We start from the raw sequence: 25245 nt of genomic DNA on the forward strand, positions 1-25245 counted from the left end.
GCTTCCAAAGAGGAATCACACTTTATAAGGTTTTAAAATATTATTAACATTGACATCTGGCTACTACCATCTTTATGGAACCCTAGCAAATTTAACACCTTCATAGTGTCCTTTCCTCATGAAAGACAACTATCCTTACTACAGCATATTCCTTAGAAGTCTTACCTTGGTGGCTGGGGACTCACACAAATAAAATAGTCATGCTTACTTATGTTACATTTTAGAGGTCTCAAGTGAGCCTGGGCTTCAGTGAGACTTTACCTATAAATGAAGTGGTAGTTCTGTGCAGTCTTCTGGATTCAATATTGAAGACCTTATAGAGAAAATAATTGGATCACTAACATGCCTTTTGCATAACTTCTGTTGTCAGACATGTTGATTCAAATGTTAAACTGCTTCCATCTTCAAAACCAAGGTTATAAAGCAGACCAGCTGCCTTCTCTAGGACTTATACACAGCCTGACTCTATTTGTATATTTGAATTTCAAGCAGTGATTTCTTTGTTTTGTTACCAATATACACAAAAAAAAAACGGTAAATGTCTGAGAAGCAATTAGTCTTTCTAGATCCCAATACACCCAGGTTTAGAATATGTGCTGGAGTATTTTCTAAAAAATAACACAGTAATGGAAAGGCTCACAAGGCCTCAAACCTATAAAAAGAACTACAAGCCAATAGGGAATGCTAAAAGGGGGAGAAATATTCTCCTGGGGAACACCATACCAATTGGTTAGCCAATAAAAAATAGTCAGCCCTAAAAGCATATACATAAAAGTAATATTATATGGACTGAGCGGGTTGCATTTATATATTTAGGAAACATACACCACACACAAACACAAGCACAACAGACTTTTCTTTTTAGAAGCCATGAATTTGAAAGAAAGGGGTAGGGTATATGGAAGGATTTGAAGAGAACCTCAAAAAAAATTTACATTATGTTTTTAAAACCCAGCACAATAGCTTAAATTCAGGCACAGAACAGCCTAGGCAGAAGAACCATGTGCTCTCTTTATCTAGTATTGTTGTTTCCTCAAATAAAACCTTTCTCTTGGTCAGTGCCTCTCTCGTCAGCAGAGTTCAGGCCAAGTTACCACACAAGCAATTGCCATCCCTCACACGTAGTATATGTGCAGTTACTCTCAGCCAGTACAGAAGGGCCTGATCAGTACCTCAGGCAAAGGCAGCAAAAATTTTCACTGAAAGTGCATGGCAAAAGCTATGGCTCTTCTTTGGTTACTGGTTTTAAGTTTAATGGCACACAACACAGTAAGATTTCCTTTTGTATACCATTATTTTAATTTCTGACAAGTGTCTAATCACAACCACGTGTAATAACATTGACAATATAGAGCAGTTCTGCCATGCCTTCAAGGTCACATGTGACCCCTCCTATTGTATCCCTCCCCATATCCCAGCCTTTGGTAACTACTGGTGTTTTCTGCCCCTACAGTTTTCCTTTTTCCAAAATACCATGTAAATGTATCATTCTGTGTGATTTTTTACAATTGATTTCATTCACTTGACCCAAAGTATTTGAGTGTTCCTTCATGTTGGATGAGCCTTTGGCCTTTTCCTTTTTCTTGCTCCTTGTTTGTTCACTGTCTGGAGAATTATCAGGATGTTTCTACTCTTCACAGTTAGGAAATAAACTGCCATAAACATCCACAGACAGGTTGTTGTGTGAACACTGGCTTTTGTGCTTTTCCTTCTCCTCAGTGTAGGTGAAGGGAGTATTGGGCCTTGTGGTGAGAGTTTATTGTGGATAATAGGAAGCAGGCAGTTTTCAGCTGTGGCTCTGCTGCACCATTTGCATTCCTTGCAGCAGTACCTAGCAGCTCTCCCTTCTCCTCTGCATTGCTGCTGTCCTTTGGGTTTTGTTTGCACTCCAGCTGTGCTGGTGGAAGTGCAGTGGTGCCCATTGTAGGTCCGTTTACATTCCCGTGTATTAACAGTGTCGCCTGCTTTTTCATGTGGAAATTAGGTGAAATGTCTATTCACACATTCCTCACCTTTTTAATTTCATCATCTGTCATTTTAGTAATCAGTTGCAGCAGCTGCTTACTCTGGAAAGAAGGCATTATCAGATATGTGTTTTGCAAATATTTTCTCCCACTTTATATTTGTCTTTTTATACTCTAACAATGTTTTCCCAACACAAAAGTTTGAAATTAGTGTGAAAGTTAATTTGTGTATGGATTATTTGGGGATCATATCTCAGAAATCCTTAATACAGGTCACAAAGATATTTACCTTTGTTTGCTTCTAAGAGTTTTATATAGTTATAGTTGTACATTTAAATATGTGATGCATTCGGAAGTGATTTTTATCTTCTATGCTGTTTATGAACTAAATATTTATGTCCTCCCAGAATTCATGTATTGAAATGATAGTCAGAGGTGAGACCTTTAAAAAGTAATTTAGGTTTTGAGAGTGAACTCTGACAGATGAGATTAGAGAGCTCTCTGCCTTTTTTTTTTTTTTCCTTACTATTTAAAAATATAAAAGTCTGCAGTCTGCCACCCAGAAGAGGGCCCTCACCAGAACCCAACCCTGCTGGCACCTTGATCTTAGGTTTCTATGCCCATAATGATGGAAAATAAGTTCCTGTGGTTTTTATGTCACCCAATCTTTACTCTCTTGCCTAACCTGGTAAGCCTGGAAAGCCTTTGGCTGGTTTGGTTTGGTTTGGTTAACCAATGAATTCCAAATTTTTCCAGCTACATGTGTTTAAAATACTGCTCTGTGGTTTGCCTTTGCAGCTTTGTAAAAATCAATGAATCACGTACATGCAAGTGTTTCCAATACTTTCAGATCTGCTGTATTGATCCATATACTATATTGATCTATAGTGGTCCTTGCTGTTACCACACGATCTTCATTACTGTAGCTCTGTGTCTTCAAACCATACATTACAAAGGGCTCCAATTTTAGTTTTTCTTTCAAAAATTATTTTTCTCCTCATTGCTGTAGATGGAACCCAGGGCCTCACATAGTAAGCAAGTACTCTATACTGAACTACATCCCTGGTTCCTGAAATAACTTTCTGTCTTTACATTTTTGCCTTTCCATAATAATTTTAAAAACACCTTTGTACAAAAAAATTGCTTGGGAGAATTTTTAGTACATTATCTTAGTACTACTTTATAGGAAGGAATAACTTTTTTTAATGTTCATGTTCTTTTTTAAATTTATTTATGTCTATAGTGCTCTATGTGTATGTACATCTACACGCCAGAAGAGGGCCTCAGATCCCATGACAGTGAGCTGCCAGGAATTGAACTCAGGACCTTTAGAAAAGCTGCCAATGCTCTTAACCACTGAGCCGTCTCCCCAGCCCCCTATAGGAAGGAATAACTTAAAAGTTGATTTCTTTAACAGATGTCATACTATAAAAGTTTTCTAGTGCTGCCTAAGAATTGGCACAAACTTAGTTTAAAACAACAAATATTTATCATCTTCCAGTTTCTCTGATCAGGCATCTAGACATGGCTTAGCTGGGCTAACAGATTGTCAGCAATGGTGGATCTCAGCTGAGACTCAGAATTCTCTTCCAAGTACACACTGGCAGAATTTACTTTTGTGTAGCTTTAACATCTATGGCAGCTGGCCTCTCTTAAGACAGCAGGTAAGTGTCTTGGCTGCTTCAAATCTCTCTAACCCCCTGCCTTATCTCTAAATTATTTTAAAAAGCAACCCAAGTGGTTGAGGGTATAGCTTGGTGGTGGTGTGTATGAAAAATAAGTACTAAGCCTTGAATTTGATCCCCAGCACCACAATCAATAATCAGTCACTCATGAATCAGTCATTAAAAGGCCACTCAAGTTAATCTTTCATGATTAACTTAAGTTCAGTGATTAATGACCTTAATTATGCTGCAAACCCCATCATATTTACCACCAAACAGAAGATAATCATGGGATGATACCCTATCACATCCAAAGACTACCCTCACTTAAGAGGGGGTCATAGCCGGGCGTTGGTGGCGCACGCCTTTAATCCCAGCACTCAGGAGGCAGAGCCAGGCGGATCTCTGTGAGTTCGAGGCCAGCCTGGGCTACCAAGTGAGCTCCAGGAAAGGCGCAAAGCTACACAGAGAAACCCTATCTCGAAAAAAAACCAAAAAAAAAAAAAAGAGGGGGTCATACAGGGCATGTATTCTAGGAAGTAAGCATCCTACTTGCTATATTAGTTACATTTCTGTTGCTGTGATAAAACATCATGAGCAAAGGCAGCTTAAGGAACAGATTATTTTGGCTTATGGTTCCAGAGGACTAGATTTTCATAATGGTAGGGAACAGGAAGCTGAAAGATCACATATCACACACACACACACACACACACACACACACACACACACACAGGAAACAGATACAGTGCATGGGAAGAAATCCCACATCCATTGACATACTTCCTCCAGCAAAGCTCCACATACTAAAAGTTCCATAACACTTCAAATAGTGTCACTAACTGGCGACCAAATATTCAGACACATGAGCCTATGGGGGTATTTTTCATTCAAACCAATACAGGTGCCATCTCAGAATTTTGCTTACTGCAAATACCATTGAAAATATCTATACATCTAATAGAATATATCTTCCATGGAATTTATCCATTTCTCTTAGATTAAATATTTATAGGTATAATATTATTTATGATATTCCCTTGTTTTCAAATTTCTAATGGTCTGAAGTCTGTACTGATAATTTTTCTTTCATTCCTCATAAAAATCTGTTTTCACTGGCATTTGTTATTATTTTGTTTTTACAATGTTGGGGATTGACCCTAGGGCCTCATATATGCAAGCAAGTGTTCTACTGTTGACTACAACACTGTCCCATCTAGTATAATCTGTTTTTAATTACCAGTCCAATTGTAGATTTTTTTTATTTTCTAAGAGCTTTTAGTTTCACTGATTTTTCTCTGTTGTTTTTCTCATTTTAATTTCACTGATCTCTATTCTTACTTTTATTATGTTCTTCCTCCTCCTTTTGGGTTAAATTTGCTTTTTTTTTTTTTTTTTTTTGAGACAGGGTTTCTCTGTGTAGTTTTGGTGCCTGTCCTGGATCTCACTCTGTAGACCAGGCTGGCATTGAACTCACAGACATCCACCTGGCTCTGCCTCCTGAGTGCTGGGATTAAAGGTGTGCACCGGCACTTTTATTAGTATTTATTAGCATTACTATATATTTTGTTGAGTTAACCCTTTTATAGTTACAGAATGACTCTATTTGTTCCACATAGTTGTCTTTGCTGTTGTCTATCCTTTTAGATATTAACCTACTTCAACTCTATTGATTAATGCTTGCATGTTAGGTCTTTGCTCCAATTTTACTTTTAACCATTTGTTATTATATAGTAAATGGATGTTTTTATAACTAGCATGTAGTTGGGTCATTGGGTCTTTTTTTTTCTGTCTCTTGTCTTTTTTTAACAGTGTGCTTATATAACATTTACATTTAATGTAATTGCAGGTGTTAGGAGTTAAGATTTTCAGTTCATTGTATGCTCCTTTGGTTTCTAATTTCTTTGCTTCCTTTTCATTGTCTGCCTTTCCATTTATTGAATGGTTTTAGTATCCCATTTCAACTTATATGTAGTCAACTTTTTCCTAAGTGCTCTTATTAAGATAAAATTAACATTCCATCCAGTTTACCAATCAAAACCATACAATTTAATTATTTTATTTAGTCACATACTTAATAAACAATTTTATTACCATTCCCTGCTAAGAAATCTTATACTCCTTATCTAGGACTAGCTCAAATCCAACAGACTCCTCAAAGTTAATGGTGACTGCTAATAACTCTCTCTGTTTGAATAGATATATTAGTACTAGACATTTAATATCAATAAAATCATATAACATATGGTATTTGGACCAGTTTTTTTTCACTTATCATATGTTTTCAAGGTCCATCCAAGTTGTAATATATGTTGGATTTTGTTCCTTTTGTTGAATATTATTTCAGTTTGTGGACCTATGGCATTTTGTTTACCAATTCATCAGCAGATTATTTGTGATTCCACTTTGTAGTTATGATAAATAGTACCATTATGTGATGGGTGATGAATAAATATCCTGTTTCAAATTTATGGACTTTGGTTCAAATGTCAACTTAGTTTTCAGATCCCTTGCAGGCTCATCTGGCCTTTCCTACTTCTGGGCTCTGTCCTGGGTTAGGATCTGGGCAGGATTCCACCTGTAGTTCAGTTCCCAGAGCCTTTGCTATCCTGATTCTGGTCAGTTTCACAGGCATTGGTCAGGTTGCCCATGATGCCATGCACCAATTTAAAGAACTGCTTTCTTCAGGCACCTCCTCTCCATATCCTCTCCTGGTCTGTAATTAAGAGAGGGTAAGATAATACCTCACTGCTATCCTTTGCTTAATTTAGGGTACAGTAGCTGGCAAGGCTCCTCCCAAACACCCAGTAGGGAGGAGAAAGGTGTGTTTTCTTTTCATCTTTGTGCAGAGTAGAACAGGAATAGTCAGAAAGAATCATGTGGCAGGGCTACCTATTTCCCAATCTTCTCTGCCATCTACTTTCAGTATGCATATATAGGTCAAGAAACTTCTCCGAGCCTCAATTGTCAATAATGTCAGAAAGCTATTATCTGCCTCATAGACTAAATTAAAATGAAATGATATACAATGGATTTAGCACAGTAGGTATTTAGGGAATGTATCTCCTACTTATATTAGTAATAAGGACAGTAGACTAGAAGGTGATACACACACACACACCCATATATTTAGGCCACTTGCCACCAAAGTCCTCTCTTATTTTCTTTTCAATTATTTTGCACAGGTTTTCATTGTAATTAGCAGGGGATCAAGATACTTTATACTTGTTCTTCTTGTCTAGAAAAGGGAACAAAATAAGATTTTTTTTATCACTCATAAAAGCATTCATAATACACACTATATGATTAGTACCAAATGAGTATTTGTTGACAAAAGAAAAAAATAAGGGAGAAACATGAATATCCCCATATCTCAAAATATTTACTAAAAGTAATATAATACAAATATGACCTTTAGAGTCATCAGCCAGTTTGTATTCTAGCTCTGCCATCTAATCCCAGTATACATGTATATAGGTTCATAAATTTTTCTGAGCCTCAGTTGTTGATAATATAGGAATGCTAATATCTACCCCATAGACTGAATTAAAGTGAAATAATATACAAAGGATTTAGTACAGTACTCAATAATAAGGATTTAGTGAATGTATCTCCTACTTATATTAGTAATAAGGACAATTATTAAATATCACTCTCTCTTATGCTTGCAGGAAACCCTGCTCTTAAAGACAAAGAAGACCAATTTGGGAGAACACCACTTATGTATTGTGTGTTGGCAGACAGACTGGACTGTGCAGATGCTCTTCTAAAAGCAGGAGCAGATATCAATAAAACTGACCATAGCCGGAGAACAGCCCTCCACCTTGCAGCTCAAAAGGTGAGAAGTCTGGTTTGGAGGGAATGGGGGCTGGATTGGGAGGGGGAGGCTGAAGGGGCAGAAGGAGGGAAGAGGGGGATCTTTGGTATGTAAAATGAATAAATAAAATTTTGTTAATAAAAATGGAAAAAAGAAATATAGTATTTTCAAAAATATATTTGAAATTCTTGTTTAGAAAAAAAAATTTTTAAAGGTGAGAAGTCAAATTACCTTGAAGAAGAGACTGTGGCTCTTTGTTACCTGACTGGTGGAACTGTGCAATGAATAATAAATGGCAGAGGTAGACACCCAGGCTTCTGGGTGTCTACAAAAGTATTCTGTAAACGTGGGTGTAATAACACAGGTATAAAACACGGATAACTGGGACTGTTGGTGAAGAACTGGCTCGATTGAAGACGTGCTTGCCTACAAGCACAAGTATTCCCCAAACTTACATTAAAAACCTGGAGAGCTAATGACAGGCCCATCTATGGGCTCACTGGCTAGCCAGACTAACATAAGCAGTGAGTTCTACGCCAATAAAGAACCCCTGTGTCAACAAAACACAAGGTGGATGGCACCTGAGAAGCAATGGCCAGAGCTGATTTGTAGCCTCCACACATAGAAACATACAGTGCAAGCACCCTTGCACATACACACAAAGTCATCTATGGAGGGAGGATAAAGACTAAAACAAAACACAACAGTCATACCCATGCTTGGGCTTAGTGTTGGAAATGAACGTGAATCTTTGTGCTTTGCATGGTTTAATTTTTTTCCCTCATGGATATTACTATTACAATGAAAAGTTTCATTCTCCTTAGAAATCTGTGGCATTAAGGCCATAAAGAAATTTATTTTCACCTTTTTAGTGTAATTTCAGCTTTTTAAAAATATAACATTATGTTGCTAATATCAGTGGTTTCAAATTCAAGTTTTTAAAGTCATTGTTTCAACAGAGCTCAGATTTTTTTTTTTTTTTTTTAGATAAGGTCTTACTATGTAGCTCTGGCTGTCCTGGAGCCCACTCTGTGACCAAGCTGGCCTCAATATCACAGAGATCTGCCTGCCTCTGCCTCTCAGGTGCTGGAATTAAAGGCGTGGGCCACCACACCAGGTTCAGAGTTCAGATTTTTAAGATAAACACAATAAAAAGATAAAACAAGAAGCTTCTAAATTAATTCAAAGACTTGCCTAAAAACCATCCCCCCACCATAAAGTTTTGGTTTATAAGACATACTTTTAGTCATGGTATTTTTTTTTTGTTGCTTTTTTTTTTTTTTTTTTTTTTTTTTTTTTTTTTTTTTTTTTTTTTTTTTTTTTTTTTTTTTTTTGGTTTTTTGAGACAGGATTTCTCTGTGTAGCTTTGCGCCTTTCCTGGAACTCACTTGGTAGCCCAGGCTGGCCTCAAACTCACAGAGATCCGCCTGCTTCTGCCTCCCAAGTGCTGGATTAAAGGCGTGTGCCACCACCGCACGGCCTCGTATTTTTGTAATAAAGAAAACAATGAGCCTGAGTTAGATCCAGCATAAACTATTGGTGGTATTTCCCATTTAAAAATATGACCAGGCAGAGCTGATTAATTGAAAGGTTAGAAAAATACCTTTTCGTGAGCTGAATGCATGACACGATACTGACATTAAGATCTACTGCTCACTGTGCTGTCCTACACACGCGTCAGTGAGGTCTGTCAGTTTGCTTCTGGTTACTTCTCCTGAATTGATTTCATTATAGTAATTTCTTAAAAATAAAAAACCCACCATGTTTAACCTCAGTTTTGACTGCTACTCCAGTATTTATAATCGTTCACCCAGGCTTGTCAGCTAACAAAGTTACCCACTTGGGAAGGCTAACTACATTTACTTGTTATCATAAAACAATTAAGAATGGCCCCAATATTAAGAATTTGGTGCTATTTAGACTTCTTTGTGAGACACTTAGGTATGAAATTCAACTTTAAAAAATGTGGTTGGAAGCCCTGACATCAAGTAGATTATTGGAGAGAGAGATAAGGATTTAAGTTGATGATCTAAAACTGTGACATCTTAGAGTTAATATGACCAGCATGGTTGACAGAGGGACTTGCCTCATCAGCCAACTTAGCTTTGTCAGATGCAACACATTATTTTATGTTGCTTTTTGTTACAGTGTTAATTTGGGAATGTTTTTGTTTGTTTGCTTGCTTGCTTATTTTGTGGGCTTTTATGTTTGTGGGTGGTGGTGGTTGTGTGTGTGTGTGTGTATGTGTGTGTGTATGTTTGTTTTGCTTTGAGACAGGGTCTCAGTGCAGCATAGACAGGCTTCAAACTTGTGGCAGTTCATCCACTTTAAGTTGCCTAATGCTGGAATTAGAGGTGCAAGCCACCACACCAGGCTTCTTATTTTGATATTTTTAAATTTTAAAGTTCTTGTGTGTGTTGTGTATACATGGAGTGTGAGCATATGTGGAGGTCAGAGTCTGTTCTCTCTACTTTTACCTGCGTTTTGAAGATGGAACTTAAATTTGAGGGTCTCCAAGCTTGTGCAGCAAATGCCTTTGCTCTGTATAAGTTACTTTTCTGCTGCTGTAATAAAACAGCATGATTAAGGAAACTTATAGAAGAAAGAGTTTATTTGAGCTCATGGATCCAGAGGGTTAGAGTCCATGAAAAGGCATGGTTCCTGGAACAGCAACTGAGAACTCACATCTTGATCCACAGACAGGAAGCCGAAAGTGCAAACTGGGAGTGACAAAAGGCTTTGAAATATCAAAGCACAGCCCTTGTGACATACTTCCTTCAGTGAGGACACATCTCCTAAACTTTACCAGATGGCTATCACTGAGAACTAAGTATTCAAAAATCTGAGTCCATGGGGTACAGTCTCATTCAAACTACCACATCCACTGACTGAGCCATCTTGTTAGCCTTGATTTTTTTTAATTATGGTTTTTATCGTGTCAAAGAATAAATAGAATTAAGATTTATCTCTTAGAATTTATGTAGTTTTTTACATACATTATAAGTTTCAAGCTCTTTCAAGTATCTGATAGCTACAACCCCCCTTTGCTGTTGCTTTTTTTACATGCTTGCCAAGAGCAGGGATGTATCTTTAAGTTATACTACTAGACTCTCTCTCCAGAGCAAGAGTGGGAGTAATTCTTTAGTACCTTGCTCTGCCCAGTCAGACCTGGGTGTTATGTTTGATTTTAGGCTTCCGATAAAGTATCATTTTTAAGAAATCAAAAGTGAACACATAAAAAAGCAGGAATATGATATTGAATGATCAAGAAATATATTTGTTTAACAGACTCTAATATGGTAGAACTGATCACAGATCCGCCAGAGTCTATTAAAGCGACATACTGTTTCTATATGGAGATAACAATCTATTAAACATACTGTCGAAACATACACATACATACACACACACACACACACACACACACACACACACACACACACACACACTTTAAAGAACAACTTTGCATTAAATTTCAAGGATTCCCCCATATTAAAATAAACCAAAGATGATCTCCTAATAAAAGACAGCCAAACACATAAGGAAGCAGTTAACCATGAACACAAGTCAATAGAAACAACCTATTTAGCCTATGAAATGCTGCAGTATTGGAAAAATCAAAGACAATATACAATAACCACCGATGAATGTTTAAAGGTAAAAGAGACAAACCAGAAAAAAAGAGAACCCAAGAAAAGACTTCCATGACAAGACATCCATTCTGATCATGCCTGCTGATTTTCAACTAGCCACTCCACCAGACATATATGCATATATCTCATATAACTTGGAAAATATATACCCACTGTTCAAAACCTTTGAAAATAATCAGCATGGACATAATCTAAGAAAATATAATTATTTAGGGAAAGAAAGCCTGTATGAAGAGTACCACAGTCATCCTGGCTTTTTCCTTTAAAAGTATTTGCCCAGTTATAATGCAGATGAATACAACCCTAACAGCCTTAAGAAACTGAAGGAACCAAAGTACAGATAATGTTACTGGAGTGGAGAGAACAGTGGAGGAAGAACCCAGAATTCCTGCCACAAGTTCTGTCTAGTCAACAGTTAAACTGTGCTTATGCAGGGCGGGGCTCAGTAAAACCTGGCAGGAAACAGCAGCTGGGAAGTGGGAAGGCTGAGCACTGATTATTTTTGAATTATCTTACATTTTCTTTCACAGTTAAGTCTTTTAGTCCCTAAAAAATTGATTTTTGTATAGGGATTCATTCTTACTTTAAAACACATGGATAATTTTGCTAGCACAAGCTCATTAATTTTCAGCCATATAATACCAACTTGTACTGGCTTTTGTACAATGCAATACCTATGTTTTTTTTTTCTAATGAAAAATTCTTTCTACAATGGAGCCATTTAGGAAATCTGAAAAGTTACATAACTGAAGTATCTAAGGAGGTTAACATGGCAATCAAAGCTCTTTTCTTTGAAGGAGGAAGAAAGTGTAGGTGTATAGTGAGGTATAGTCGACCAGTGAAGTAGAGCTGAATCTAAGAGATACACCATGGACATGTTGACTCAGCAAGTGGTTGCAAGACATTTCCAAGGTAGTCATGATTATGTAATTTGACAGAGTAGGAAAAATAAATCTCAAATGTCTGCTATAGGTTGTGGCTCTTGGTAGAGTCCTCATTAAATTTCCTTTCCTTTCATCAACATGAACTTCTTTTCAAGTATTGTTTATCCCATTGAAATCTGGTATCTGTGATCTTAGCAGTGTGTTGTTTAGACTGAGAAGATAGTTGAGTAGATGAGGTACCTGTCATGTAAACCTGAGGACCTGAGTTTAATTCCTAGAATCTGTGTAATAAAGCTAGAATGAAGCCAGGTATGGTGGTGCATACCAGTAATCCCAGCACTCGGGAGGCAGAGGCAAGAGGATCTCTGTGAGTTCAAGACCAGCCTGGCTACATAGTGAATTTCAGGACAGCCAGGGGTATGTAGAGAGACTCTTTCAAAAAACAAACAAACAAAAAAAAAAAAAGCTGGTATGATGGCACATGCTTATAATCTCAGTTCTGGGATACAGAGACAGACATATCCAGTCAGCTCACCCTAATAGATGAGCTCCAGACCAGTGAGAAACTCTGTCTAATACAAGTTGGATGAAACCTGATGAGTGACACCTCAGGTTGACACATGCACACACACATATTTGCTATTTGTGTAACTCAGTGTTCATGAATATGGCCATGATTCATTTACAAACATAAATAAAAGAACAACATAACTAGTACTGTGTTGGAATACAAGATGGACAACTTTCTTGCAGCTGGCCCACCTATCTTATAATGAATTCATTTAATATATAGCAACAATCACAGTAAGTATTATTATTGATACTATGCTCATGTTATTGTGTATTTTATATAATACAAAACTATATTGGTTTTTAGTGTTTGGTTTCTTTAGGTTTATTGGTAAGGGAATTATTTGGTTTATAGGTAAGGGAAATATATTCCTATAGTACTTTGTTTATATCTTTTAGTGCTTGTTGTTTTGTGTTGTAACTGTCACCTGTCATGTCTCATTTTGTTGTTTTCCTTTTTTGGTTTGTTTGTATTTTTTTCTTCAAGACAGGGCTTCTCTGTATAACAGCTTCTCTGGCTGTCCTGGAACTCACTTTGTAGACTAGGCTGGCCTCAAGTTAGTTATGTCTCTTTTTTGCAAAAAAAAAAAAAAAAAAAAAAAACAGGAAAAAAAAAACCTTGAAACACCAGGCAGTCACTTTGTTTTATTTATTTTTGAATCTTGCTAGATTCTAATATATCTAACATATCTCTTTAAATGAATTTTACCTCCCTCCAGTTAAGCTGAGGACAGAGGCCATGTCTTACCTGATTTTATAGCTACAGTTCTAGCATAGTTCTTGCCACTTAATAGACAGCATTTGTTTAATAAACAGGAATGAATTAGTGAATAATTTATTATGAAAGGTATGGGCTTCAAAACTGTTAAAGTTTAAATAAGTAGATATATTTATTTTCTTTCCATTTTCCATCATCTCCCTTTAAAATTTTGTAAGCAGATTTTATAAAACTCTATGCATTTAATTTACTTATAAATAACAATTTTATGCCCAGTTTCCTTATCTTTAAGATGAATAAGATGGGGTAAGTTGGATTGAGTTTGGTAGTTTCAATTCCATGAATATTTTTCTAACATATACTCATACTCATAAGCAACATTATTTTATATGCTTAAACTTTTAAATGAATTAGTATGATGTGATATACATCATTCTGCAACTTTTTTAAAATTGACTATAATGTTTTTGAGATGTACTTATATTGAAACATGTAGTCCTGGTTCACTAAAGATTATATCAAAACACCCACAAGACATATGAAAAGGTATACATCATCATCAGTAATTAGGAAAATACAAATACCATGGTAAGATACCACTGCTCAGCCACTTGAATGTCTTAAATGAAGATGGAAGATAGTTGATACCCCAGTTGGTGGTAGCAATGTGGAAGAACTGAAACTCAACACTTTCATGAGAGTATAAATTAGTGTATCCACCATAGAAAACTAAAGAAGCTACCTACCTACCTACTAGACACACAACTGTAAATTTAAGCCTTAGTAATACATACGGTAAATGAGCTTCTCTTTCTACCAAAAAAAAAGTGTTTGCAAAAGATCAAGACTCTATTCATAAAAGAAAAAAATATTTTCTGTTTTGCAGGGCTGAGAATAGAAGCCAAGATTCTGCACATGCTAGGTCAGTGCTATATCACTGAACTATCATGCACCTGCCCCAGTGTTTTAATAATAGCTCAAATAACCTAAATATATATCGACAGGAAAATAGGTAAATAAATCTCTGTGTACACAGTTTGGCAAATCTAAGTGTTGGTACACTCAGCCTCATAAGTGAGTTTTATAAACATTGTATTGAATGAAGGAGATTAATTTTAAATGTTCCTGTTATATATAGGGATTTCAGGAACAGGCAAAACTGATCTCTGGTGACTGAAGTCAGATATGTGGTCACCTACAGAGTAATGACTGAGAGGACATGAAGGAACTTTTCAGGGTGCTAGAAATGTTCTGTGTCTTAGTATATATGGTGCCTCCATGAAAATGTATCAGTCTGTCTTCTTAAAATTTATGTCCTCTACTGTGTATGTATTATTATTCCATGGGAAATATTATTTATCTATGGTAAAATATCTAAAACTTTGTGAGCCATTATGTGGTTGCTGGAAATTGAACTCAGGACCTCTGAAAGTTCAGCCAGTGCTTTTAACCTCTGAGCCCTCTCTCCAGCCCCTGTCTAGAAATTTGTAATCATTACCTGTAGATAAGATCAGGGAGGATGGAACCAATGATGGTTCCTGGCCTGGGCATGTAAGCTCTAAGGTTGCATTTCCCTCCTGAGTTTCTAGAGAAATATGAAAGCCCTATACCCGTGATCTGATCCTTGAATTTTTAGAACTAGACATGCCTGGATCACCTAGACTACCTATGAAAACACAGATTTCTGGGCCAACTTCTGGCGTTTTTAATTCAGCTGAGGCAACATGAAACCAGAGAGTTCACTTCTTTAACAAGTTCCAAGGTAAAGACAGTGATGCTGACAAAACCCTTTGAGAACTACTGCTCTGTTTTGCCTACATTATTTGTTTTTATGTGATCTTCCCATGTTCACTGCCATTGGCCTTGTCTAGATACTAAGTCCTTAGATTAATTGGTATCACTGACTTTGGGTGGCATTATTCACAAAGGTAGTATATATTAATCAAGGAGCAATAGTGAGAAGAAGAGTTATTGAGTTCAGATTAAAAGCTCAATGCTAAGTCTCCATAGAATATCTTGGTAGTTGACAGGTGCCGGAAATTTTGCTATACTAGTTTGGATCTGCAAAGTGAGACCTGAACTAGAGTTGTTAGTGCAAATAGAGGCCAGAGGAGTTGCAGTGTCCAAGTGTGGAATATAGAGAGAAACAGGATCAGAAATAGGAAGCACTAATATTGAAGGTTACTTTAAGGAAAATAAACTTACAAAGAGCCAATTAAAGAAGAAGAACTAAATGAGAGTGGTGTTGCAAACTCAGCCTAATCAGTGAACTTTAGGCTTTAGAGACCTTGACTCAAACAAAATCAAGGTGAACAGTTCCTGAGGAAGAACTCAAGGTTGACCCCTGGCCTCTACATTCACATGTGCACACATATCCACATACATGTACACATATACAAACACACAAATTTAGGGGGAAAGTAGATGATTTCTGAATCAAAGTCCCTTGGAAAGTAAGAACAAAGCATTCCAAAGCATAGTGGGGGAGTTTGGACTTTGACAAGTAGGTTTGTTTGTTTAGTGAGCATGGCATGAATTTAGAACACATCTGAATATTGCTGACAACTAGTTATAAAACCAGAATTTCCCTGGGAAATTATTCTCATTATACAAATGGGAAAGCAATTTGCTGTGGGCTTTATAATTAAAGGCCTGAAGTGAGATGTTTTGACCCAAAAGCTGAGTAGTCTAGATAAGAAAGTTTATGTCCTATTGAACCAATCTCTGACAAGGATGATGAGTGGAGACTTAGAGGACTATGAAGGACCATTGGTCCCCATCTCCCATCTCCCAAACACAACACCCTGATTCCATAAAACTCTCATGCTTGGGATTTAAGTGCAAAGCAATAGAAAAGCTGATGTGAACTGAGAACTTGTTCTTCACTGGATAACAAGGACCTACTGATTTCTAACTCTTTATTGAGTTAATATGGCATAATGAAAAAGAAATTGGATCTGAAGTTTCAAGATTTATATTCCATTCATAATTCAAAGGCATCTGGTACCACAAGACATCACTCACTAGCTTGTGACCTGACACAGGTAATTTAAGTCTCCAAGGCTTTGTAAAAATAGGGTTTATATTACTACCTTACCTACTTCATAAAATTGTGAATATTCAAGAAATAAAATGTCTAAGATGGCTCAATGTAAGACATCGCTGCTCTCAGATCCTGATTCATTCCAGCAACCACATGTGCTCACAACATTGTAATGAATCTGCATCTTCTGTATACATAATAAATAAATAAAAAAAAAAAAAAAGAAATAAAATGTCAGTACTAACATCTGTCCAGAAACCATCGAAAGCAGATAACTTTTGCATAATGTTTACAAACACACAGACTTGAACATTATTTGAAGACAAAGTAATTGCTCTCCTAATTGTAATATTCTTTCCAATTGCATTTAGAAATTGATATGCCTAATAAAATATTTCATTTTAAATTGTCATTGAATTCAATTCTTGTATTTTCAATCAACCAATAAATATTAAAAGTCAAAACATTTTCAGCAGATTTTTTTCTTGATGATTTCTAACTTTAAAAAGACTGAAAACTATATATAATAATATATTAAATGTACAAAGTACTGTATAAGTAACTTAACTAGAAAAAATAGTGAACTTGACATATTTACTGACTTTAACCTTACTAGCAAAATTTTTCAAACTACATAACTCTTTACACATCTAACCTTCAAAATAACTTTTTTCTTTCACTCAAAAAATAGTTTATAAATTTAAGAAATGTTGTCACATATCTCCATCCCCATGGATCTTACCTTCTGACCAGACATTTGCCTTATTCTCATGGCTCTTACATTCTGACCAATCATTTGCCTTGTTCTCTTTGCCCTTATCTGTCTGATCTATCATTTTCCTGAACCAATCTGTATGTTTATATCAAAAGACATGGAAAATTTATTTTTGGATAAAGAAATTAATCAAATCTTAATGACTTTTACTTTCATTTTCAAATCATTTTTGCTGAAATTCTTCAAAAAAAGTTTAAAAATGTGTAGGGAGAATTGTCTTTTATAGCCTGTCTTAGTTAAGGTTTCTATTGCTGTGACAAAACACCATGACCAAAAAACAAGTTGGAGAGGAAAGAGTTTATTCAGCTTATACTTCCACATCGCTGTCCATCATTGAAGGAAGTCAGGACAGAAACTCAAACGGAGTAGGATCCTGGAGACAGGAGCTGATGCAGAGGCCATGAAGAGGTGGTGCTTACTGGCTTCCTCAGCCTGCTTTCTTATACTCAGGACCACCAGCCCAGGGATGGAAACACCCACAATGGACTAGGCCCTCTCCAATCAATCACTAAGAAAATGCCCTACAGAGGATCTTTTGGAGGCATCTTCTCAACTGAGATTCCCTCCTTTCAGATAACTCTAGTTTGTGCATCAAATTGACTTCAGCCTACCCAGCATATCACCCTATTCTGTACTTCTCTGTTATATATTAATCTTATAGGGTATAGAGCATGACTTGTTTGTAGTTCTTGTTTTAATAAAGGACAGTACGACCTAATTTGTGTGGGCTTACTATTTCCTTACTCCATCCTTATTCTTCCTCACTTCTCTGACATTTGTACTTGACCACTTGCTCCTCTTAGATTTTTCAGATGACTCCTGTGAGCCTGCAGTAAACTTTGGTTTTTTTTTCACTACTCTTCTTTCTCTCCTGGGACTTTCAGTTGATTCTGTCACATCTTTGTCCCTAGAACTAACTCTTCTCCCTAATTCCAGGCCTGATTTTCCAGCTATTGTCTAGAAATCTCTAATTCAATACCTTTCCAAAAATGTCAGTTTCAACATATCTGAAACAAGCCCTTGTCTTCTGTCTATATATAACCTGCTCACTGATTTTTTTTGATGGGGTATCTCATAATCCAGGTTGGCCTGGAATTCATTATATAGCTTAGATGGACATCAATCCTGTGATCCTCCTGCCTCTGCCTCCTAGGTGCTGGAATTACAGGTATATAACACCACGCATATAAAGTCAGTACACTGACTAACCAGATATAGCTCAGCAGGTAAAAGCATTGACTGCCCTTACAGGGGACCCAGGTTTGGTTTCTGGCAGCCACAGCAACTCACAACCTTCTATGACTCCAGTTCCAAGGGATCCAACACCTTATGACTTATATAGGTACCAGGTATACACATGGTACACATACATACATGGAAGCACTGACACATACACATAAAATAAAAATAAGTCCTAAAACTCAATTTGTCTAGGTGAAACTCATATAACAAAGTTAATTCTTTTGAAGTGACAAGTTGGGAGCATTAGTACATTCATGATGTGTAGTTTTCACCTCTATCTTATTGAAAAGCATTTCTGTGACTATAAAGCAAAGTCTCTTACTTGTTGACCAGTTTCTTTCTGTTGCTTCTTTCCTCCAACCTAGGCAGCCACTGATAAGCTTTCTGTCTCTATGGATTGATGTATTAAAGATATTTCATACAAGCAGATCACATAGTAGTTGAGTTTTTGTCCATGTACCTCTACTTGCATGTAATTGTTAGTCACATGGAACATGTTGAGATCATGGTTTTGAAATTTCTGACATGATTCTAATATGAAAAAACCTTTGTTTAGTTCTATAGTGGTCACATTGCATCAGATTCATCGTGTGTTGTCTGTTTCTCTATACATAATTTGGTCAAGCTCTTTAAAGCCTTTGTCATTGTCATTCCTGTCAGAGTTAGCTTGGCCTTTGCTTGGTTTGGTTTGTTTTCTGACTAACATTTTAGTGCTCCTGATATGTCACATTAAACAGAAACATTCAAATTACCCTCAGCATTCTTTCTGGTTTTCACATCATCTTTCCTCAGATTCTGGTTCTTCTGTTCAAGAATATGCCCCCAAATCCAGTTTTCCAATCTCAACTCCAAAAAAAGACTGAGTGTTTGTTTCACATAAACTAGGTTCACAGCATGATCCAAAGCTCTTTCCATCAACTCTAGCATTTGTTTTTACTTTATGTTATCATACCTCTCAAACACAGTAGAGCAGACTTGAAGATTGCATTTTTAAAATATGCATAGCTTATAGAATTTTGTTTTAAACATAATCTTGTTTCCCACAGCCATATTCATTGCCTAACCATCTTTATCTCTTCCCTGACCCCTACTTTTACCAAGCCATGAAAATAAATCATCTGCTGTCCATGAATAGGTTCAGTGATCCCCACAGCCCAGATTCCCATGGAAACCAATCAAAAACTAAAAGGAAAAGAAAGAAAATATATTGAATTTCCCTGAGACCTACAGCTTGTTTTTCATTAGGCTCATGCTGGTTTCCTTTAGACTCTGGGCACAGGGCCAATGAATATTTTTATGGCTGATAAAAAGGAACTTCAGATCCATTTACTTTCATTTAACCTTTTAAAAATTAATTTTGAATGTAACATCAATTCCAAAGAAAACATGAGCATTAATTTTCTAATTATTTATATATGCCATAGGACTATAATTGTTCTTATAATTTTTCTTCTTGTTTTTATCCTGCTCATATTTTGCTGTTTAAAAAGAGGTAAAGAGAATCAGGAATGCTTATTATTCCTATAGTATGCATATTGTCCATCCTTGTCCACAACATTTTTCCTTATGGCCAATGTTAGGTTTTTTGCACCTCTTTCTGTTACTAAGTTTCTACAAGGCCCAAGTGGCCACTTAAAATACAATAATAAGTAACCAAAATATCAAAGTTTGAGGGATCAAGAAACTAAGAGAGAGTGTGAGCACAACAGGGAGGTTGTGATTTAATAGGTGAATGAATGAATGAGTGAATGATTGATTGCAGTGCTAGGAATTTAATCCAGTGTGTCCTCCATGCTTGAAATTACTTTGTCACTGGGCTACACCACCAGCTCAGGTTGTATTTATAAATAAACAATCAAAATAATACCCATTAAGATAATATCTGAAGTGGGGAGGTGGTGGTGCACATGCCTTTAATCCCAGCACTCAGGAGGCAGAGGCAGGTGAATCTCTGTGAGTTCGAGGCCAGCTGGTCTACAAAGTGAGTTCCAGGACAGCCAAAGCCACACAGAGAAACCCTGTCTCAAAAAAAAAAAAATAAAGAGAATAAAGAAAAAGAAAAGAAAGTATTATCTGAGGCAAGCTTTGGAGAAGATAGAGGAGGTAGGCAGGTGAGTGCTGAAGGAGGAGCGTTTGTTACTGCAAAGGGACAGTGGGACAAAGCCTTGAACAGGGAGCATGCCTGGGGGTTAGCGAAGAGCAAGCAGCCTTAGAACAACTTAGTGAGGGAAAGACAAGAGGAAACTAGAAAGGTAACGAAGTGGTGGCTGGATCCTCTACAGCCTTGTAAGCCATTGTCACAAATATGAGGACACAGTTGGAAATTCTGAGGAAAGGCTGATGGAATCTGTCATCTATCTTTATCAGAGGAATTTTCCCTCTGTTTGCATGCACTTCCTTTTTTTTTTTTTTTTTTTTTTGTTTTTCGAGACAGGGTTTCTCTGTGTAGCTTTGTGCCTTTCCTGGATCTCACTTGGTAGCCCAGGCTGGCCTCGAACTCACAGAGATCCGCCTGCCTCTGCCTCCCGAGTGCTGGGATTAAAGGCGTGCGCCACCACCGCCCGGCAACATGCACTTTCTTTATCCATGTTTTATATAATACACTTTCATATCTGCTGTCCATCATCATTCTTTCACCAGATATGCATCCAGTTGTCTTCAGTTCTCTTGAAGATAGGCTATCTACAAGAGACTAACATGCTGGTCTGATGAACCTAGAGCATAACATAACTATCCCATTGACTTTGGCAACCACCATTGATTCATGTGGGAAGTTTCTCAAATACTGTCTCTAAATCTGCTTCCTATTTACTACTGATAAAACTGCATCCTGTATCCATATTATTTCAGATTTGGACTCAAGTGCAATATCTCACTGTGCCTATGTTTTAAACTTTGCCAGAGTTACACAAGAAGGAAAGTTAGCCATTCCCTTCTTTGCCTTTGTATCTCTGTCTTCAGTCATTTATCACCTATCACACAAAAAAGACAGTTGTTTTCTGCACATTTGATTTTCCTACAGATAGTGAGCATCTTAATATGGAAGAGTGTCACTCAATCTTTTTTTTTATTTCTAGTGCTTAATATTTAACAATCACTGGTTGGTGAATTGATTTGGGTACATTATACAGCCTACCAAGGTCTACTTGGTTCAGTGCAGCTATCTCCCCAACCTATGGATCACCAACATTCTCATCTGATCTTTGATGCCAAAATATATCCTAAGTATAGAAAAAGCTTAACCACTAGTACTAAAATCAACTTCACCTTTATTCTCCCGCAGTGGTAAGAATTGAACCTAGGGTCTTGCAGATGCTAATCAAGTGCCCTATCACTGAGCTAATCCCCAACCTGTCAGCTTGTTTCACTGAAGACATTGTTTTATTTTTTCCTTACACTTATTCAAACCATGCTATCACCAATAGCTACATCTCTTGAAATTTATGTATAATCTATGAGAACCCATTGTCACTCTGATTTTGATGAATATGTCATTCATTTGTTCAAAAGTATTTACTTTGTATTAGTGTTGTAATATGTATCTCTATGTATTTTAAATACACCTTGTACCTAAATTAGGACTTTCAGAATTTACAGTCATGTTTAACATTCACCAATAAAACTACATTATTTTCAGAAAAAGTATTAAGAATGTACTTAGACTTTATTCCAAGTAGTTCTAGATCTCAGAAGACATGCTTGGATCCTTTGAAATTTTCTATTCAAATATTTTTATTACATTTATTTATTGTGGTGTGTGTATACATATGTGTAATGTTTAAGTACATGTATGTGTTCACAGGTATGTAGTGGATGTCAGAGGACAACTTTCAGGTGTGAGTTCTTTCCTTTCACTATGCGGGTCCCCATGATCTAACTCAGCTCATCAGGCTTGGCTTGGCTCCAAGTGTGTTACTCCTGAGTCATCTCAGTGGCTCTCAGATCTCTTCTATTTCTTTGTCATTTATCAGGCTGACTCTGCAGATTACTTCTTAGGAACTTCGTCTAAATGTTGGACTATGCTTTGAAATAATGCCTGGAAACTGCTAACCACATATGTAAACTGGCCATCACTGTGTTGTACAGATTATAAACCAGTACTCAGCCTTTGTGCATGTGTACATGCCTGTATACACAGACATGCTTTAAACTGATACCTAAATAAATACTTTTATATATTATAAAATGTTAAAAATACCAAGAAGACTTACAGTGAATAAGCTGGAAGTAAGGAAAACTCTTTGCTCCTTATTTTTAATTTTTCTTTTATGTGTTTGAGGGTTGCATGAATGTAGGTATATATATACAATGTATGCGCCTGGTGTCTGAGGAGGCCAGAAAGGGGCCTCAGATCCTCTGGAACTGGAGTTGCAGGCAGTTGTGAGCTGCCATGTGAGTGCAATGCACTTTTTTATTATTAAGAAATTTTTATAGGCAAGAAGGATGGCTCAGCAGTTAGGAGCACTGACTGATGTTCCAGAGGACCCAGGTTCAGTTCCCAAGCTGTCCAGTATCTGATCATGTTAGAATTTTAAAAAAAGAATTTTTTTATTCATTTTACATACTAATCACAGATCTCCCTTTCTTCCCTCCTCCTTCCCCCTCCAGCCTTTCCCCTCAACCCACTGCTCAATCCTTCCTCTGGAAAGGTAAGGCCTCCCATGGGGAGTCAGCAGAGCCTGATACATTCAGCTGAGGCAGGTCCAAGCCCCTCCCCCTGCATCAAGGCTGTGCAAGGTGTCCCCCCCGCCATAGGTAATGGAATCCAAAAGCCAGTTCGTGCATCAGGGATGGATCCAGGGGACCCCTTAAGCAGATCAAGCCCCACAACTGTCTCACTTATGCAGAGGGCCTAGTTCATTTCCTTGGAGGCTCCACAGCCGTGGGTCTAAAGTTCATGAGTTCCCACTAGTTTGGTTTGGTTGTATCTGCAAGTTTCCTCATCATGATCTTGATGCCCCTTGCTCATAGAATCCTTCTTCCCTCTGTTCAACTGGACTCCTGGAGCTCGGTCTGGTGCTTGGCTGTGGATCTCTGCATCTGCTTCCATCAGTTACTGGATGAAGGCTCTATGATGACAGTTAGGGTATTCACTAATCTGGGTACAGGGATAAGCCAGCTCAGTTACCCTCTCTAATATTGCTAGTAGTCTAAGCTGGGGTCATCCTTGTGGATTCCTGGGAACTTCCCTAGCACCAGGTTTCTCTCTATCCCCATGATGTCTCCCTCTATCAAGATATCTCTTTCATTGCTCTCCCACTCTGTCACTGTTCCAGCTCAACCGTCCCATTCCCTTATGTTCTCATTCCCCATCCCCTACCCTCTATCACCCCCACTCACCCCCAATTTACTCATGGAGATCTCATCTATTTCCCCTTTCCAGGGCAGTCCATATATCCCTCTTAGAGTCCTCCTTGTTAGCTAGCTTCTCTGGAGCCATGGGTTGGAGTCTGGTTATCCTTTGTTTTACATCTGGTATCCACTTATGAGTGAGTACATACCATACTTGTCTTTCTGAGTCTGGGTTACCTCACTCAGGATATTTTCTATTTCCATCCATTTGCCTGCAAATTTCATGATGTCTTTTTTTTCTGCTGAGTAGTACTCCATTATGTATATGTACCATATTTTCTTCATCCATTCTTCGGTTGATTTCCCTTCTAGGTTGTTTCCAGGTTCTGGCTATTACAAATAATGCAGCTATGAACATAGTTGAGCAAACTGAGAAGCTTCTGTAAGACAAAGGACATAACTGCTGAGCCAGACTCTAGGGAAAACCTTTTGAGAATACAAATATAGAAATGAGAGAAAAGACATTAATAAAGATGGCTACAGAATGATAGACATTTGATTTGCAAGAAGATATGATAAGCAAAGAAGTAAGAAACCATTCTTTAGCAGCAATACTTACAAGTTCTATCACTAAAAAAAAGCCCTGTAATATCTGACACTGAGATGCAAAAAGTCAGTGACCATCTTAAAATTGAACAGGAGAAAGAAATGAAGCTGGTTGGAGTGGTGTGTACATTGTTATTTATTCCAGTTACTTGGGAGAGCAAAGTAGGAGGACTGCTTGAGTCCTGGTTCAAGGCTATTCTGGGCAACACAGCAGGAGGGGGCATGAAAAGGAGTCAGAAGAAAGGCAAGGGGGAGTTTGTGTGGATGTGAGCTAACTGACCCCACATTTCCACTGCTGGAATCTACACTACACATGAGTCTTAAAGAAAAGAGATGATGCATGGCTGGAGATGTCAGTCGTTGGTAGAGTCCTTGCCTAGCATGCATGAGGACCTGAGTTTGATCAACAGCAATACAAAGGATGGATGGATTAATGAATAATGAATTAATGAGAAAAATGAAAGAACAAGGTTGCAGTTAACTTTGATTTTTTTTTTTTTGAGACAGGGTTTAACTGTATAGCCCTGGCTAGCCTAGAACTCACTATGTAGACCAAGTTGACCTCAAACTCATAGAGATCCACTTGTCTCTGCCTCCAAAGTGCTGTAATTAAAGGCATGATTATTAAAGACTTTGATTATTTTTAATTATGTGGATGTGTGTGGAGATCTGTGCATAGAAATGCAGGTACCAAGATGTCAGAGTCCTCAGATCACCTGAAGCTAGAGTTACAAGCAATATGTGAGCTGACCAACCTGGGTAATGAGAACTGAACTCAGGTTCTCTGCAAGAACAATGCGTACGGTAACCATGCTGAACCATCTCTCCAGTGCAGCTTGAGAATAGTGAAAGCTTGTAAGCAAATGCACTTTCTGAGGGCCGGTTGAATAAACCACATAACATAATGCCATATAGCTATTTAAAAGGAACAAAAAGTTTTATGTAATGTTATAAAGTGATCTGGCATGAAAAAAGTGCAGATTATTATGTACAATAGTTCCATATTTTATTTGCAGC

The 25245-nt window shown here is 37.3% G+C and overlaps 1 protein-coding gene across 1 annotated transcript in view; it reads left to right on the top strand.

Annotated features, from left to right (window-relative positions):
* Invs (inversin) overlaps positions 1 to 25245 on the top strand; it is a 166929-nt gene that overhangs the window by 11768 nt on the left and 129916 nt on the right. The window contains 1 exon segment of the mRNA XM_028882764.2: positions 7300 to 7466. Within this exon segment, the coding sequence (XP_028738597.1) occupies positions 7300 to 7466 (167 nt within the window).

Source organism: Peromyscus leucopus, chromosome 2 (assembly GCF_004664715.2).
Source record: "Peromyscus leucopus breed LL Stock chromosome 2, UCI_PerLeu_2.1, whole genome shotgun sequence".
Lineage (NCBI taxonomy): Eukaryota > Metazoa > Chordata > Mammalia > Rodentia > Cricetidae > Peromyscus > Peromyscus leucopus.